The sequence below is a fragment of the Brachypodium distachyon genome, chromosome 3, assembly GCF_000005505.3.
Source record: "Brachypodium distachyon strain Bd21 chromosome 3, Brachypodium_distachyon_v3.0, whole genome shotgun sequence".
In the NCBI taxonomy this organism is placed as follows: domain Eukaryota; kingdom Viridiplantae; phylum Streptophyta; class Magnoliopsida; order Poales; family Poaceae; genus Brachypodium; species Brachypodium distachyon.
The window spans coordinates 39,025,500-39,041,179 of NC_016133.3; the positions used below are offsets into that span (position 1 = coordinate 39,025,500).

The 15,680-nt window shown below is 46.9% G+C and overlaps 3 protein-coding genes across 4 annotated transcripts; 1 reads left to right on the forward strand and 2 right to left on the reverse strand.

Moving 5' to 3' along the window:
• Window positions 1-10: 10 nt before the first annotated feature.
• On the reverse strand, window positions 11-3,497 carry LOC100834031 (NADP-dependent glyceraldehyde-3-phosphate dehydrogenase). 2 transcript variants are annotated; one of them, XM_003574492.4, is made up of 9 exons: window positions 3,158-3,497; window positions 2,472-2,665; window positions 2,228-2,356; window positions 1,966-2,085; window positions 1,715-1,851; window positions 1,483-1,638; window positions 629-1,007; window positions 399-515; window positions 11-292 (listed from the first exon to the last, which is right to left on the reverse strand). In XM_003574492.4, exons 1-9 carry the CDS (start codon window positions 3,300-3,302, stop codon window positions 179-181), a joined length of 1,491 nt encoding a protein of 496 aa, XP_003574540.1. In that variant the 5' UTR covers window positions 3,303-3,497; the 3' UTR covers window positions 11-178. The 2 variants fall into 2 exon arrangements, with proteins under 2 accessions (XP_003574540.1, XP_024316639.1); XM_024460871.1 differs by having other exon boundaries at window positions 1,715-1,869.
• A 5,268-nt stretch (window positions 3,498-8,765) lies between these two features.
• Window positions 8,766-11,947, forward strand: LOC100834334 (stromal cell-derived factor 2-like protein). The gene is made up of 6 exons (XM_003574493.4): window positions 8,766-9,093; window positions 9,187-9,327; window positions 9,938-10,078; window positions 10,648-10,697; window positions 10,778-10,907; window positions 11,607-11,947. Exons 1-6 carry the CDS (start codon window positions 8,989-8,991, stop codon window positions 11,688-11,690), a joined length of 651 nt encoding a protein of 216 aa, XP_003574541.1. The 5' UTR covers window positions 8,766-8,988; the 3' UTR covers window positions 11,691-11,947.
• Window positions 11,948-13,957: 2,010 nt separating this feature from the next.
• Window positions 13,958-15,234, reverse strand: LOC100834635 (probable CCR4-associated factor 1 homolog 7). Its single transcript, XM_003574494.4, has one exon. The coding sequence runs from the start codon at window positions 14,940-14,942 to the stop codon at window positions 14,058-14,060; it is 885 nt and encodes a 294-aa protein (XP_003574542.1). The 5' UTR covers window positions 14,943-15,234; the 3' UTR covers window positions 13,958-14,057.
• Window positions 15,235-15,680: the final 446 nt, after the last annotated feature.

The following is a 15,680-nucleotide window of genomic DNA, read 5'->3' on the forward strand; positions in this document are numbered from 1 at the left end:
GAGAAGCAGGTAGAAGCAAAAAAAGTGTTTGCTCTCATTGTCTTTTATTCTTTACTGTAAAACAGCCAAGGTACATGCAGAAGCATACATATAGAGATCTCACGTGGTTACAAAACATTTAAATTCTCTACATTGTACTCATGTGGTTATAGAACATCTGACTCTGTACATGAATGTCTCAGCCCATGGTGTAAGACGGAGATGGCAGGTTTATGACAGTGCTTTTCACCTTGGTCATCATGTTTATGCTGTTAGTTATCCCCTGGGATCCTATCCCACTGTCCTTTAGACCCTGCAACCCAGAGAAAACTTCAGATCTTACAGCAAAGGGAAGAAAATAAAAATCTAGGGACAAATCCAAGGCAAACGCTAAGTTGCCGACACGGTAGCGGCAATACCTGGAAGGGAAAATGGTCAGGTCCCCGGGCTGGGGCAGAGTTGATCTGTACAGTTCCACTCTCCATTGCATCACTTATCATGATTGCCTTGTTGATGTCTCTTGTGAACACACATCCCTAAAATGGGATATGAACATACAATGAGAATCCAAGATTTGTTGTAGTTTCAAAATTTCTAGGGGCATATGTTGACAGAACGATAATTTGCTGCTGCAGAAAGAGAGAGATACCTGTAGCCCAAAGTTGCTGGCGTTGCAATGGTGGATGCCTTCCTCGACCGAGTTGATCCTAATCACGGGCAAGACAGGGCCAAAAGGCTCCTCCCAAGCAATCCTCATGTCAGGCCGGACATGATCCAGCAGCAACGGCCAGATAAGGTTACCTTCTCTCCTGTACTCTTGGCAAAAAGTTGCTCCCTTCTCCTTTGCATCCATGACCAAACCCTCAATAAAATTTGCTGAGGATTCTGTTACGACCGGGGTGATATCGCAGTTATCCTCAGGTGGGCCAACTTTCAGCTTTGCCAACTTGGCATTGACCTTCTCCACCACAGTATCGGCCACCGTTTCCATGATCAGCACCACTTTGACAGCAGTGCACCTCTGGCCACTGTGTTGATCATAAAGTTCATGGCATATGTGAGTGTAACTTCAAGGAGTACCATCAGCTGGGTGCAAATCAGGGCTTTGCCATGGCCATTAACATCAAGAACTTAATAGAATAGGAAGAAAGAAAGAACACACAAAAAGAAAGAGAAGACATCAGACTGGAGAGCACATTTATCTGCATTAATAGCGTAATACACCATAAGGATGGGGGCATGGGAGCCTACAAGAAGCATATGACAACACTATCTGTTATACCTGACACAAGTTGGATGACATGTCACACATGTCATTCTTCTGTGAGTTTAGATCTTATCGAAAAGCTTTTATGATTTCAAGTGGTTGCTTACACTCTTCTCAGAGAATGGTGGTGTACAGATTCAGCAAGTTCAAATATCCAACAGATCAGATCAAATCAAAAGATAAATGTGGTTCAATCCATATTAAATTTCACACAAACAATTTTAGTATTTTAGTACCTGTAAGAGAAGCCTCCTTTTACTATGTTTGCTGCAACGAGATCGAGATCTGCGTCCTCTAGCACAATGCAAGCATCTTTTCCTCCAAGCTCCATCTGAAGCGGTACCATCCCAGCCTTCTTTGAAATGGCTATACCAGTATCACCTCCCGTGAAACTAAGAAGCAAATGAATAAGTTTCTGTCTCGTTGAAACTATGGATGGTAGTAGACACAGCAGCATCTCATGATTACCTGATGCAGTTGACTCCAGGATGCATCGTAAGAAAATCACCTATTTCAGAACCTTTCCCCGTGACACAACTGATCAATCCTTTTGGGAAACCAGCCAGGTGAAAGCAGTGTACCATATGAAGGGCTGCCACTGCACCCTGATTGCATAGTAAGCACTTCAGAATTCAGATAAGCATTTATTTAAAATAGAAAGGATCAGCTTCAGATTCAAATTCAAGCAGAAAAATTATAAAATATCTGAAAATATATACCTGAGTTGGAGGCTTGAGGACAAGAGCATTGCCAGCAATCAGTGCGGGGCCAATTTTAGAAACCGCTAAGTTGACGGGGTAGTTAAATGGTGGGATCGCCAAGACTATTCCAAGAGGTACCTTTATGAGCAAAGATGATATTCAGATACTGAAGGAACTAGACAGATGGATCATCAAATTAGGGAATTTCCATACAATTCAGGGAAGAACAGATATACCGAGGGAGCATATGCAAACTGAAATGCAGATATATACTACATACCTTGGAGCTCAAACAGTACTTGTTCCGCTCATTACCAGGGAAGCTATCAGACACAAGAAGCTTGCCCTCCCCCAGTATCCGGACACCCTCCTCAGCTGTGTACGACACCAAATCCCCGGACCGCACCACCTATCAGATTCCAAACAAGGCAGTCAATTCGTCTGTCTCCTAATTAGCTTCAGAAGGAAAAACAACAGTAATAAGACAATTCAGAAGGCCAAGTGTGGCAATGGTACGTAGTGACCTCAGTGACAGCATCCTTGGCCGGCTTGGCGATCTCCTTGACGAGGCACTCGGCGATGGGGGCCTTGTGCTCCTTGAGGATGGCGGCCGCCTTGTGGAGGAGCTCCGCGCGCTTCCACAGCGGCGTTCGCGCCCACGCCTTCTGCGCCACCTTGGCCCCCTCCATCACCTTGTTCACCTCCTCCTGCGTGCATGCTGAAAACAGAACAGAGGCCGCCCCAGCCCCAAACCGAAGTTAATTCCTTTGCAGTTCATTCGTGCATAGAGCAGTTCGAAATTTTGAATGAAGTTAGTCCGGTGAATTCAAGAGAGTTTCTTCGATTGGGCTTAGAAACTGGGGAACTAACACCAAATTTTGTTCGAGTGGGACAGAGCGAAACATCGAAAGGGAGGCCATTTGGGTACGGGGCACTATCAGTGCCGGTCGGTTGGAAGAATTAAATGGCGCCCCTGAATATATACTCATGTTTACTTCGTAGGTATCGAAAAGAATTCAACGACACTAGTACGTCCCTATCATTTTAATGATCCTGTATCAACCATTCCGTCCGGCAGGAAAGCAATCTCTGTTTCCTCCCCGACCCTCGGAGCCAGCCCGCCAGCGCAAGCGAGGCTCTTGGCAGGGGACATGGAGTAAAACGGAAGAAGATAGAGAGGGAAGAGAGCAAGCGGAAGCAAGTGCAGCACCTTGGACCCTGTACTGCGTCTGGCGCGTGGTGGGGTTGACGATGGCGACGGACTTGCCGGAGCCGGACGCGCGCCACTCCCCGTCGGCGTAGTACTTGTAGACCTCCCCGTCCAGGATGTCCGCGAACACCCCCGTCCCGGCCATCTCCGTCTCCTCGGTTCACCTCGGCGAAGAAGCGTTCGAGCAAGTGGTATCAGTCAGTGTGTGGCGGTCGTGCGCGCGCGGAAGGGGGACACACTGGCTAGCGAGCCAGCGCTGCGTTGCTTGTGGCGATGAGGGCTCGATAGAGGGGAGTGGGTTGGTTGGTCTGTGATGGGTGCGCGAGTGGTGGAGCGGTGGCGGAGCAGGGTTAAGTAGAGAGCGGAGGAGGAGGAGAAGGAGAAGGGAAGCGATCGGCTGAGACGGGGAAATTAAAGGGACCCCACCGAGGAAGACGACGGAAAGGGACGAGGTTTTCGTCCTCGTGTCGCCTGGTTTTCTTTCCGTTTCTCTGTATTTTTTTGCCCCCGGGTGGTTTCTTCGCGGCGTGGGAGTTTCTTTCTTGCCGCGGGCGGGCGGGCGGGCGGGCCACACCACTCCGCGGTTCTCAACTTCTGGTCTCTCCAGTGCTCCCATGTTTCCGGAGTGGAATGATGTCCGTGTCCTGATTCTCAACTGCTTTGTTAAATCGATAATTGCGTGCATTGCACTTGATATATCCTCTCTGCCGGTGACTTTGCTTCACCTAGGTCCTTTGCACGATTGGAGGGAGATCTAGCTGTGCGATGAGCTTACTTGATGCTCTCTCTCCCTCCGTTCCTAAATTCTTCTTGTTTTTTGGTTTACTTCAATTTGAACTAAAAACTAAAACCACCGCAATAATTTAGGGAATGGAGTGTTAGTCTAGAGCAAGTTTCACTTTCTACCTCATGTTTTTGAATTGTCAGTGTTTACCTGTTTAATTTTTTATGCCACATTATTATACCTCTTGTTTGTAAATTTTGCTTACTACCTTGTTCAATAACTTGTCCGGCTTCAACGACAAGCCCAACTGTCGGGCTGGTTGGCATGTAACCGGATGCCAAACTGGTAGTGCATTTTTCGCTAGCTGTTTTCTCCCTAAACTGGACATGATGGTTTGGCTGATTTCATTCCCCGCTACTATGCCCATTAATATTCTTGCATCAAATTACTCGGTGACCAAGCCCAGGGATGATTAGGCTCGATACGAATGCCCCTTTTTATGGGGACTCACTTGATAGCAGGACGAGACGGATTTGCAAAATGGCAGTCCATTGCATTAGCAGGGCATTCGCCGAATGTTGTGCCCAAGGGAAACAAAAACAGGTGGCACATGAGATAGCCTTGCATTCACGTGGCCGGAAGCTCACTGTTGGATACTACCTCTATTCCTAAATGTAAGTAGTCATGTCTTTGTCATAAGTTAGACGTTTTGAAGTTTGACCCGTTTTATATACTTCCTCCATCCCATATTAAGTGATTCCAATTTGTCCAAATATGAATGTATTTATACGCAAAAAATGTTTAGATACATGTAATATTGCGTCACTTAATATGGGACGGAGGGAGTAGAAAAGCGTATGAACATCTAGAATATAAAATTATATTGGTATGCTATGAAAATAAAAATATCATGATGGATTTTACAAAACTAATTTAAAATCATAGACGTCGGTAAAAGTTTCTACAAATTTGATCAGAATTTAAGAAGTTTGGTTTAGGACAAAGTTGGGGTTTTCTTACACTTAGGAACGGACGGAGCATATGATAGCTTCATCTACAATGCTAGCATGGTTGACGATGTAACTATCTTTAATCAATAATGGTTGATGTAAAAAAAAAACTCATGTTTGGCGTATGTGTCGCGTTAAAAAATAATACTCCTACCTGCCGATAACAAAGTGCTGTGGCCTATGGTGACAAAACTGGGCATGCGGTGGTGTGAGACGTGTCTGTGTGTCGTACTGTGTCTATCGTGTTTTCTTTCAATGACACACTTTTGCCCGTAAAGGTTCAACAAATTAAAAGGTCCGATTACGTACAAATCGCATCGTTCTGATCCATTCAGGCCAAGGAGTCGCAGGCTCCCAGCCACACGTATGAGGAGTAAAGCACTCCACCCCAGCAATGCGCTGCCCAATCGAACGGTTCGAACGGCCGGGAGGCCCGGGACCAACGTGACACGGAGGACCACCGTACCACCTGCGCACCGCGGCCCAGCTCTCCCACTTATCCGGGACGGTGTCTGGCCCGGGCGCCGGTCTTTGCATGCTATGCTCGGACCCGCCGGTGTCGCGTCGTGATGCTGAGCAGCGAACCACCGCCGAGGCCCTGATCGCTCCGTATAACAGCCCGAGGTCCCGTCCAGGTCTCGTCGCGATAACGCCTCCAAACCGAATGGGATGCCATTTGTGGCCCAGCGCCGCAGAGGGGAAGCAGGTGAGGCGGAGACAGCCGGGCGTCATGCATGCAAGGAGGCGACGAAATAAAGTGAAATGGATAGGCGCCTCGTGTCGTGCAGGTCGGGCACTTCGATCGGGTAGTACTAGTACAGCTACATGCGAGTGAGCTATACGCAGTGCAGGTCCATCGGCACAAAGCGGGGGCGGGCCGCGGGTCTGACCGTCTGAATTCTGAAACCGTGGGTCTGAACAAGTATTGCTGTGGGTTAACCTGTTGACCGATTCCTGTGGATTTCAGGATTGCTGGTTGACCTGGTATTTTTGTACGTAAGCCCTTGCGTACTTGGGCTCTGGTGAGCTCTGGTCTACAGACTACCTTCTTTTTTCTTTTCTTTCTGACAGAGAGGATTTTAGCTGCTCTTTGGGCATAGCCACGTGGATGCAAGCAAAAACTATCCCTTTTTGAACCACTCGTTCCGTTGCATAATTCTTATCTCAAATTTGTCTAAAAATGAATGTATTTATTCCTAAAAAATATTTAGATACATGTAATATTTCGACAAAAATTATGAAACGGAGTCAGTAGTGTGGAATACCAAATGTATCTTAAATCACCCTGTTATGCTTTAGAGAGAATGATACATGTAAGAACCAAGTGTTGTTTGGTGGCTAGCGCATGTGCGATGGAGTGATTTGCCATTTTTAAGCGGTGTCCGCAGGACTGACATGGAAAAAGAGATATGAGAAGAAATAGTTTCACTTTTCTTGACTAGTTTTCTATACCAATATATTAAATTGGAGTTGGTGGTCATGATACGGACGTCGTGGTACGTCTTTTCATCAAAATTACGAGGGATATGTCACTCCTGCACGAGAAAAAAAAACCGTTTCGCTTAGTTGTTGTCAATGCCTGCAAAAAGAAGGCCTCCCGCATCCGAACCGTCCACGGCACCCCCGCGGTAGCGTCTCTCCCAGTCGCGCTGACGAGCTCCCCGTGGCGGCGACGTCCCTGGCTCCCTGCAACGCGACATGTCCATCCCTCCCCACCCGGCGGCGCGGACGAGCTCCCCGCGGCACAGCGCCGGTGACTTTCCTCAGTTTCCAACGCGACATGCCCATCCCTCCCCCCGCGGCGGCACGGACGAGCTTCCCTGTCCCCACGGCACAGCGCCGGCAACTTCTCTACATCGCCCTTGCCTCGCCCCCGCCCCGCAGCTCGACGCCTGGCGCGTACCCATTTATGCGTCCGCCCGCTTGCCCGCGTCCCTTCACGCGCCCGGCTGCACCTACCGCCCATGCCTCGCCCCCGCCCCGCAGCCCGATGCCTGGCGCGTGCCCGCCGGTGATCAAGCCGTCGCGGCTTGTCACCGGCAACCAAGATCCGACGAGACCACGCGTCGCCGCCTCCAACCCCGAAGCCGCGTCTCCATTGATCCGGCCGCCATCCAACCCGACACACTGTTGTCAAATCCGGCCGCCGACACCCTCGAACCCCTAATCATCTCCTATGTCCCGATACGCATCCCCCGCAGAGGATGATGGGTGTTATGCTGCATCCACCGCCCCCACCGGCTTCCTCCAGGAGGCCGCAACTATCCACGCCCGTCGCTTAGCTCGTCACGAGAGCCTGCGGCCGATGCCTCGCTCCAAGACGGAGGCAAACTATTTTGCGTGTGGTCACCCGGCAAGTCCATCACTCCAGCCCTCAAAATCCCGCTCCCAACGCCTTGCTCCAAGACAGCTATGGTGAGAAGCTCAATCTTTTCTATGGACGGATTCATATTCTTTTTGGCCATGCATGCGAGTCGTTCGATGAAATGCTCAATAAAGGGGAGTTTTTTAAAGGAAGACAAAGAGGTTTTAGTTAGTTGGTTAGTTGACATCTCTGTGCTCATGTCGAAGGATTATCTGGAGTTCAGCTCTTTTTTTGTTTTGAGATGCCTGTTTCATCGTATAGTTTTATAGTTTACAAATATGTTCAGGGTGTACTATCATTGAATGCAAAGTAACAAGCTTATAGTAATTAGTTTGGGCATATCCATGTGTTTCTTTTGATTTTCTAACTGTATTTTGGTATTGAAATTTGAGATATTCCATTTTATTTCCTTTTGCATTTTTGTGTGCTGGGTTTATCTTTTTTTCTTGTATTAATTCATCATCCTAAAGAAAATTCTCATGGGAGAGACTCGACATGGAATGTCAGAATTGGAGAGAACAGTGCTCTATGTTTGGTGGGACAAAATTTCCCCGCGAGTTAGCAACAACAAAGAAAGAAGATACAAAGCCATGCTGGCGGCAAAGATCAGTATTTTTCAGGCTTCACGAGAGTATTCCGTAGCAACACTGCTACGGGTTTTTGACTAGTACTACATTTTTATCTCCTTTCGCACACATTTCTGGATGAAATTTAAATCATCGATATGTCTACCGCGGTTGTTGGTGTGCTTGCATCCCCTTGGTAGAGTTGAAATTGCTTCGAACTCGCAGGGTTCCTTTTTCGCCAAAAAAAGAAACTTGCGGGGTTCATAGACGCCAAGTTTCTATAGGCGCTAGCATCCGGTCGCAGTGGCTGGAGTGCATGTTCCATCACTCAAGATGCACATGCCTCATCTCGCCGTAGTGCACGCAAAACGCGACATCTTCTCGTACTTTTTTCTTTGAGATGTTCTCATACTTGACTTGCAGTAAACATGCTTTTGTACCCCTCTGATAGGGTGACAAGCCTCGCCAAATTTTACGTCGTGACATCTGGTCTCCATGCGCCCCCGTGCTTTGCTTATGTTACATCCATGCAACACATCTTACCGTCTCAACTATAACTAACCAATGGGCCAGGCTTTTTCAAAAAGCCTGCGAGCCCATCATGCCCGCCCCATTGCGGGCTTGACCTGACACGATACTAAACGGGTCGTGCCAGGCCACGACCCGCCTGGGTCTCACCCTCAGCCCCCATTTAACACTTTTTTCCTTTGTATATTCTTCACGGGCCACGGGCTAAACTTGGGCCGGCCCACGGGCCACTGAGCCGTGTATGTGCCTGGGATTTGCTGGACCGGGCCGGCACAGCCCACTTATGCCACCGATAGTCTCGACCCCGGTTAGTGACGTCTCCGAAACACGTGTCACCTCCCAATTCGTTTACTACACGTGGAAATACCCGAAGCCCCGCCAGTCTCCCCCGGAAGCAACGACCTCGGAAAGCAACGTCCCCCGAGCTCGACAAATCCCAACGGCCGCAAAGCACCCGCCCGCCTCCCTCCTTCCTTCCTTCGCCAATCGCTACCCTCTCGCGCGCCACGCGCTCACCTGACGCGGCCACGGCACCACCGGGCGCCACCGCTGCCGCCAAGGGGAAAGGCTCCTCCTCGCCGTCCACACCGCCGCCGCCGCCGCCGACGCGGAGGTCCCGTCGCACGGCCGTCGTCGCGATGGCCGCGTCCGTCCTCGCGCTCGCCGTCGCGATCCTCCTCGGCGCCAGCTCCCGGGTCGACATGGGCGACGCCGCCTCGCCCGTAGCGGAAGAGGGGCTCGAGGTCCGCAATCCCAAATCTTAAGATCTGCGAAACAGATTGGGTTTTTGTGAGGGGCAGACAGGGTTTGATCTGGATCTGGTTGGCGTGTCTCAGGTCACTTACGGGAGCACGGTGAAGCTGATGCACGAGAAGACGAAGGTGAGGCTGCACTCGCATGACGTGGCCTACGGCTCCGGCAGCGGCCAGCAGTCCGTCACTGGCTTTCCAGAAATCGACGACTCCAATAGCTACTGGGTACGTCTCCATCTCACACTTGTGGCCTTATTCCGTGGGTCTGCTCTGGCCTTCCCTAGTGTGTAGTACCCACGATATTCAGAATTCATATCAGAAGAAGGCTAGAATTGATCCAAGTCTAGATTGCGTTGGATTGAATTGTGTCGTCCGTTCGTTATTCCCCCCCAAACCCACATTGTTATAAATCAGAGTGCAAATATGCTTGTGATTTTCAAAGAGACTTGGGAACCACATCGAGAGTGGAACTCATAGCTGGAATTAAAAGAGGTCTGGACGGAAATCCAAATCTCGCGGCATTCAGTTTTCCAAAATGTGGAAAGTCTAACATAGTAATGCTACTTAGATCGTTCAACTGTGGAAACTTCTCACCTCGATTCGTTGGATAATTAATTATGTAGCTATACTGTTGTAGAATGTCGCTAAAAAGATAGATGGCCCGCAACAGTAGCACGATGAGCCAACAACACTGTCGGGTTTTTCATTCTCAACCACAAAGGCCCAAACTAATGATATTTATGTAAGAGATTGGTACTCCACCCTGAAGTAAGCGGCTCCGATGCTGTTCAAGACCTAGCCATCTAGGATTGACTTACTTTTTGTACTCCTGCAGATTGTGAAACCTTCTCTAGATTCATCGGCTAAACAAGGTGATGCCATTGAAACTGGTACCATCGTCAGATTGCAACACATGAGGACACGGAGATGGTTACATAGTCACTTGCATGCTTCACCCTTATCTGGTAACCTAGAGGTTAGTTCAATACAATTATCTCATGTGATTTATTTAGTAATATTTTGGAAATGCTAAGAACATACAAATGTTGTTTATTCCGAGTTTATTAGAAATTTGTAGTGCTCTTTGCATTGATTTTGCTCTTTTCGAATGAATATTGTTGCATCATGTGATTCCCGGTAGCCATGAGTCCATGACAGCTTGTGCAAACTGTGTTAAATGAAAAGAAATAACACATCATGACATGCACACATTGAAAGAAACTGACCAAGCCAAAAATGCTATTTTCTGTAGCGGGTTGTGTTGTATCACATGTATTTTTTGTTTAATGAAGCTTTAGGCATTTCTAAATTCCAATGTGATGCCTGCTGGGTTCCAGGGGATAATATTATGACTCTTACATGATTAAGGATGTTCCGGGTATATCTCAACTTTTCTATTGCGAAGTAAATTACGAGTCTATCATCTTTGTTAATTGGGCAAAGTTATGAGAGTTTTCACAGTTCTTGCCATGGAAAAAAACGTTAGTATGCATTACTTCGGAAAATTACGTATGTTCCCTGAACCTTGGATGTGAACTTTTACAGGTCAGCTGTTTTGGTGGGGATGGACAATCAGATACTGGCGATTATTGGAGGTGTGATTACTTAGAATATGTGATGCATGCAGTTTTTTTGCCTAATTCTGATCTTAAGGCTTGTTTTTGGGATCCCACAGGCTAGAAATTGAGGGAAGTGGTAAGGTATGGAAGCGGGATCAAAAAGTACGACTCCGACATGTGGATACAGGAGGCTATCTGCATAGTCACAACAAGAAGTACAACAGGCTTGGTGGTGGGCAGCAAGAGGTGAGTTAGACAATAATTACAAATATAACAACCTGTTTGTTTCATAGTTCCTGCCAGGCAGTGAGTTAAACAATAGGCTCGACCTTGTTTTAGCATACACTGACCTCATGTGTCAATGTGTTCCCATAATGCATATCTAGAAACTCCAGCTGGTTGCATTTTGAAATTTTCATTTACTATGCTTTGATGTTTGCTAAAAAAAAGTTATTATATTTGTGAGCAAAATCAATGCAAAGAGCACTACAAATTCCTGCCAACACATTGTTTGTGAGATTCCTAAATTTTATTGAAGCCCTTGATATTTACTTCTTTAGATTCCTCAGGAATTGTGTGTTTGCATTTTTGTACTTAAATTTCACATGTTTGCTACGAGAAATGAGATAATCCTAAATCATAATAAATTATGGAGTTTCCAAACTTTGCTGTAATGACCCCCACAGTCAACAAGAACAGAATAACTTGTTTCATTTCTTGTCAGGTAGTATGGCATTTTGCCTTGGTAGGCATGAGCTTAAGCTATGCGACCTTTCATTTGCTATCTTATCTACCATTCACCATCCGAACAAATAAAAAAGTGTGTTCGAGGAGTTCTTGCTGTCATATCTACAATAAAATTCTTTAGGCCTTTGCAGTGATGTTTGTTGTTTTTAATTAGTTTAAGCTCTGTTTCTTGTGTTAATCAATCAAACATTTATGCAGGTCTGTGGTGTTCGAGACAAGCGAGCTGAGAATATATGGTCAACAGCGGAGGGCGTTTATCTTCCAGTTAATGTTAGCAAGTGAAATGGGGCATTGTAGTTTTTCATGTTTCCCTGCGAGTTACCATAGCATCAGAAATTTTGCTGACATTTTCATCTGTCCATCCTTATAATATAAACAAGGGGCCTGACACCCGGAGTGATATGTTAAATATAGACGATTCACACAAAATGTGCATGCCGTCCTATGTAGTGATATGTTATATGATATTGACTCTCTTCATTGCACTGAATTATTCAACCATTTTTTTGGAAACTGAATATGTACACTATGTTGGTTTACTCTCTCTTGTGCAAATTTTGGATTTTTAGTTGGATGTTCCTATGAATTGAATTCAATGGCCAGACAAATACCACTCGTTGTGTATGCTTGAATCCATTTCAACGAGACAGTTAGACTTTGCTTCAGCACAAATATGCTGTCAGGACATTGATCTACCATTCAAAACTTATCCAAATAATCAAGACCCAATGCTTCAGCGATAATGCTATTGTACTAAGAAACAGAGCCATCCGAACAAAAGAGTGTTCGTCTGAAAATTGCGAACACTAGATTAACTAACCCTGCAAATATAAATTGGCGTGCCCTTTCTGTAGAGGTCCTGCCTAACAATCAAATAAGCAGGAAAGGCAGTAGTACATGGACAGATCAGAGAATTAAGTAATCTATAAAGACAACAAAGAACAAAATACTATCAAACTGCACAGGCTGCTGAACAGTGCAAGCAACAATACTTCAACTTGCTCGGTTAAAAGTTCTCATGTATTTACAGAGTTATAACATGTCAAGTGGAAAACAAGTGCTGCCATATGCACAGCAAAACGTGGTTAATCATAAGTCAATAGCCAATATCACAACTTTTAAACAATAATAGTCAAGGCAGAAACTCATTTTCAATATTGTCTAAGAAACGAAATCATACTAGCGTAATCATTTTTCTTGCTCGAGTAAGTAAAAAAGGGCTGGAACTAATTAGCAATTCTGCACTGGTTTCGTTGAAGCAAAAACCAACAGAACAAACATCCAATAGGAGTAGTAGAGAACTGAATATCAATATGATGAGAAAGTTATACACTTCTGAATTTCAATTCTTGTTAAGGCTGAGCTAAATGAGTTCTCAGCAATTGCAGGTCATTATAATTCTAAATTTCAATTGCTGTTGGGAGACCTAAATGAATTCTCAGCAATTGCAGGTGAAACCACAGTCAGAAAATGATAAACAGATGAAAGCTAAACAATACATCTTTCATAGCCATGTAATTAGTATGGGATAGAGATTTACTGAGAAACTACGATGAACAAAAAAGTTAACATTTGCAATAGGTAGTTCCCAGATATGCAGCCAGAACAAAAATGGATGCACAATAAAGATCTGTATGTACTAAATAATACCATTTGTGATAAATCAGAGAAATAAAGCAAAAACTGGTATTCGAGAAGACATGTTTTGCACCTAAAAGGGATAGAATCAGAAGTCTATATTTTACTCTCAAGTCCCAACACTATGGAAGTCAAATATGTTCATCTTCCCTAAAAATTATATATATGTCCACTACAAGGATTGATATGAAGTGCTAATTAGGCACCAGCACATGAGCTAGTCCTATGCAAACAATGATTTAAATGAGAATATACGAAGGCACCACATAAGCTGGTCCTATGCAAACAACGATTTATAGAGAACATACAAAGGCAAGTTTGAACATAATTCTAGTTTAGATTGTAACCAATTAAGCTGCACATTTCATCAGCATACTACTATGAGCTGCAATATGAAAAATTGCCATTGCTGAAAGATGAAAATCAGCACGAAGAGTAAAGGAGTGTCAACAGTCATAATGTAATAGTGAGTACTGTAAGCCTTCTGAACACCAAAACAGAAAATTGAATTGAACAATACAACAGCAGAAAGGAAGACCAGACAGTTAACATTTCTACATGAAAGATTGTGTGGTGCCCCTCATCAGCAATAGCTCGTTTTTCATTATACACAACCAAGCAGATCTGTCCTATACATCCTATGCAGATGCAAGAATTCCGTAACATAATTCCAACATTAGTAGCATAACCTAGAAGCTATCCTACTGGTTAAAAAGATGGAGTAAGAGTTCTAAGCTTTTTCTGTTCAATATGAAATGCATTTACTATCTGATTTTAACAGTGCGGCTAGGAATTAGCATGTGTGTTCAGACAAAACTATGGCCATACAGGTGAAAGGAAAAAAAGATTAATTGAACTACCATGAGATATCAATGAGAGGCATAATTCGGGACAAAAGCTATCATGGCAACTGCAGCAAATCATCAGATCAGATAACATATATTCACCAAAGAAAGATTTTCCATTTTTCTTAAATCATAACATTGTCTTATTTGTCTATCCATTACACATTCAATGAGCAGAGTTGGTGGAGGCCTGTTCTCCCCCACTATCAGAAACAAGTCCATACAACACACCAGCATAATTCTCCACCGAACCTCTGAAGTATGCGTCCTTCAGCTTGTTGAAGCACTGCAGGGTGAGCAGCGAGTCGGAACCAGCTTGGTGGCAGGTTCCAACACGCTCGACAGCAAGCAGCTCTCCAAGCCTGCTGAGGCCACCATGGAGGCTGCCGCAGAACCTCATGAGATGTTTGATGTCATACACCACTGGGAAGTAGACTCTGATGAGGTCGAAGAAGCCAGACATGGTGTCGGGCATGTTCTGAGCGGTGAGCGCCTTGAGCAGGTACCCGAAGTCGTACCCGCTGTGGAAGGTGACCCACTGGAGGTCATCGTTTAGCACGACGCCAGACGACATGAGCAGCTCAGCAAAGCGGGCGGTGTCAACGCCCTCGGCGAGGAAGCGGTCGAAGTCGATCCCGCTCTTCCGTAGCAGGTCGATGGAGTCGGCGTTGGCGGGGTCAGAGCGCGGATCGAAGCCCCGGAAGTTGAACTGCCAGGCGCAGGGGCGGCCCCCCGTACCCCGCGGCGGGAGCGCGCCGCTCTCGTCGCAGAGGGTGAGGCCGAGCTGGATGAGGCTGAGCATGTCGACGTTGGCCTTGAGGGTGACGTAGTTGTACTCGTCGTTGGTGCGGTAGTTCCCCCCCACCGGGCGGCACACGACGCCTGGGAACTCCGTGTCCATGGCGACGTAGCGGTAGTCGTCGATGATCTCGCGAATCACGGCGAACTCCGCGTCGACGTTGTCCGCCCAGACCTCGCGAATCTCCACGCCGTCCTCGTCGGCGGGCTTCCCATCGGAGGAGGAGGAGGAAGGAGGCGGCGAGGCAGACATACGAGCGGGCGCATCCAAGGATTTGGAGAGAGATCTTCGCGGTGGGGGCGAGAGCGAAGCGGCGCCTTGCTAGGGTTAGGGTTTGCGGGCGAGGCCGACGAGGGGAGGGGAAAGCTATATGAGGGGGACGCGGCGGCGAGAGCAAGGGAGGAGACTGGCGAGGCCCACGGGTCAGCGCAGGCGGCGAGGGTAGGTGCGAGAGGAGGAGCCCATGGGAGGAGATAAGAAGGGGAGCAGATCCAGGGTCGGGGGCGGTAGGGGTAGGCGTGGGGAAGAAGGGGAGGGGAAAGTGGAGGCGGTGCGCGAGCCGCCGGGAGCGGGTCGGGGGGAGGCGCGGGCAGACGGGCCCACCTCCACGCGGCGCGTCAGATGTGGGGCCATCTGTGGTTCTGACAGTTGGACCCATTTCCCTTCCGCGCCCACCTGATAGTGTATCATTTCCTTGTTCCACCGGTGATACTGTACTAAAAATTCTCCGGTGTTTTCTTACTCACAAGGTAACTGTGCTTCGGCAAAAACACAATTGACATGTTTCTTCTCCAAATCTCCTCCCCCGGTGCTTGGTATTGACAAGTCGGTGCTAGCCTCCCTGAAGCTGACAATAACAATAACAGCTGCGTGAAATCGTGGTCGTATGGCCTGTACCCGATACAAGGAATCCGTTTCAGGCCAGGGGATGTGATCGGGTTCTTGATACCGACAAGCAGTCAGGCTAGGACGACGCTCTCGACGGAAACA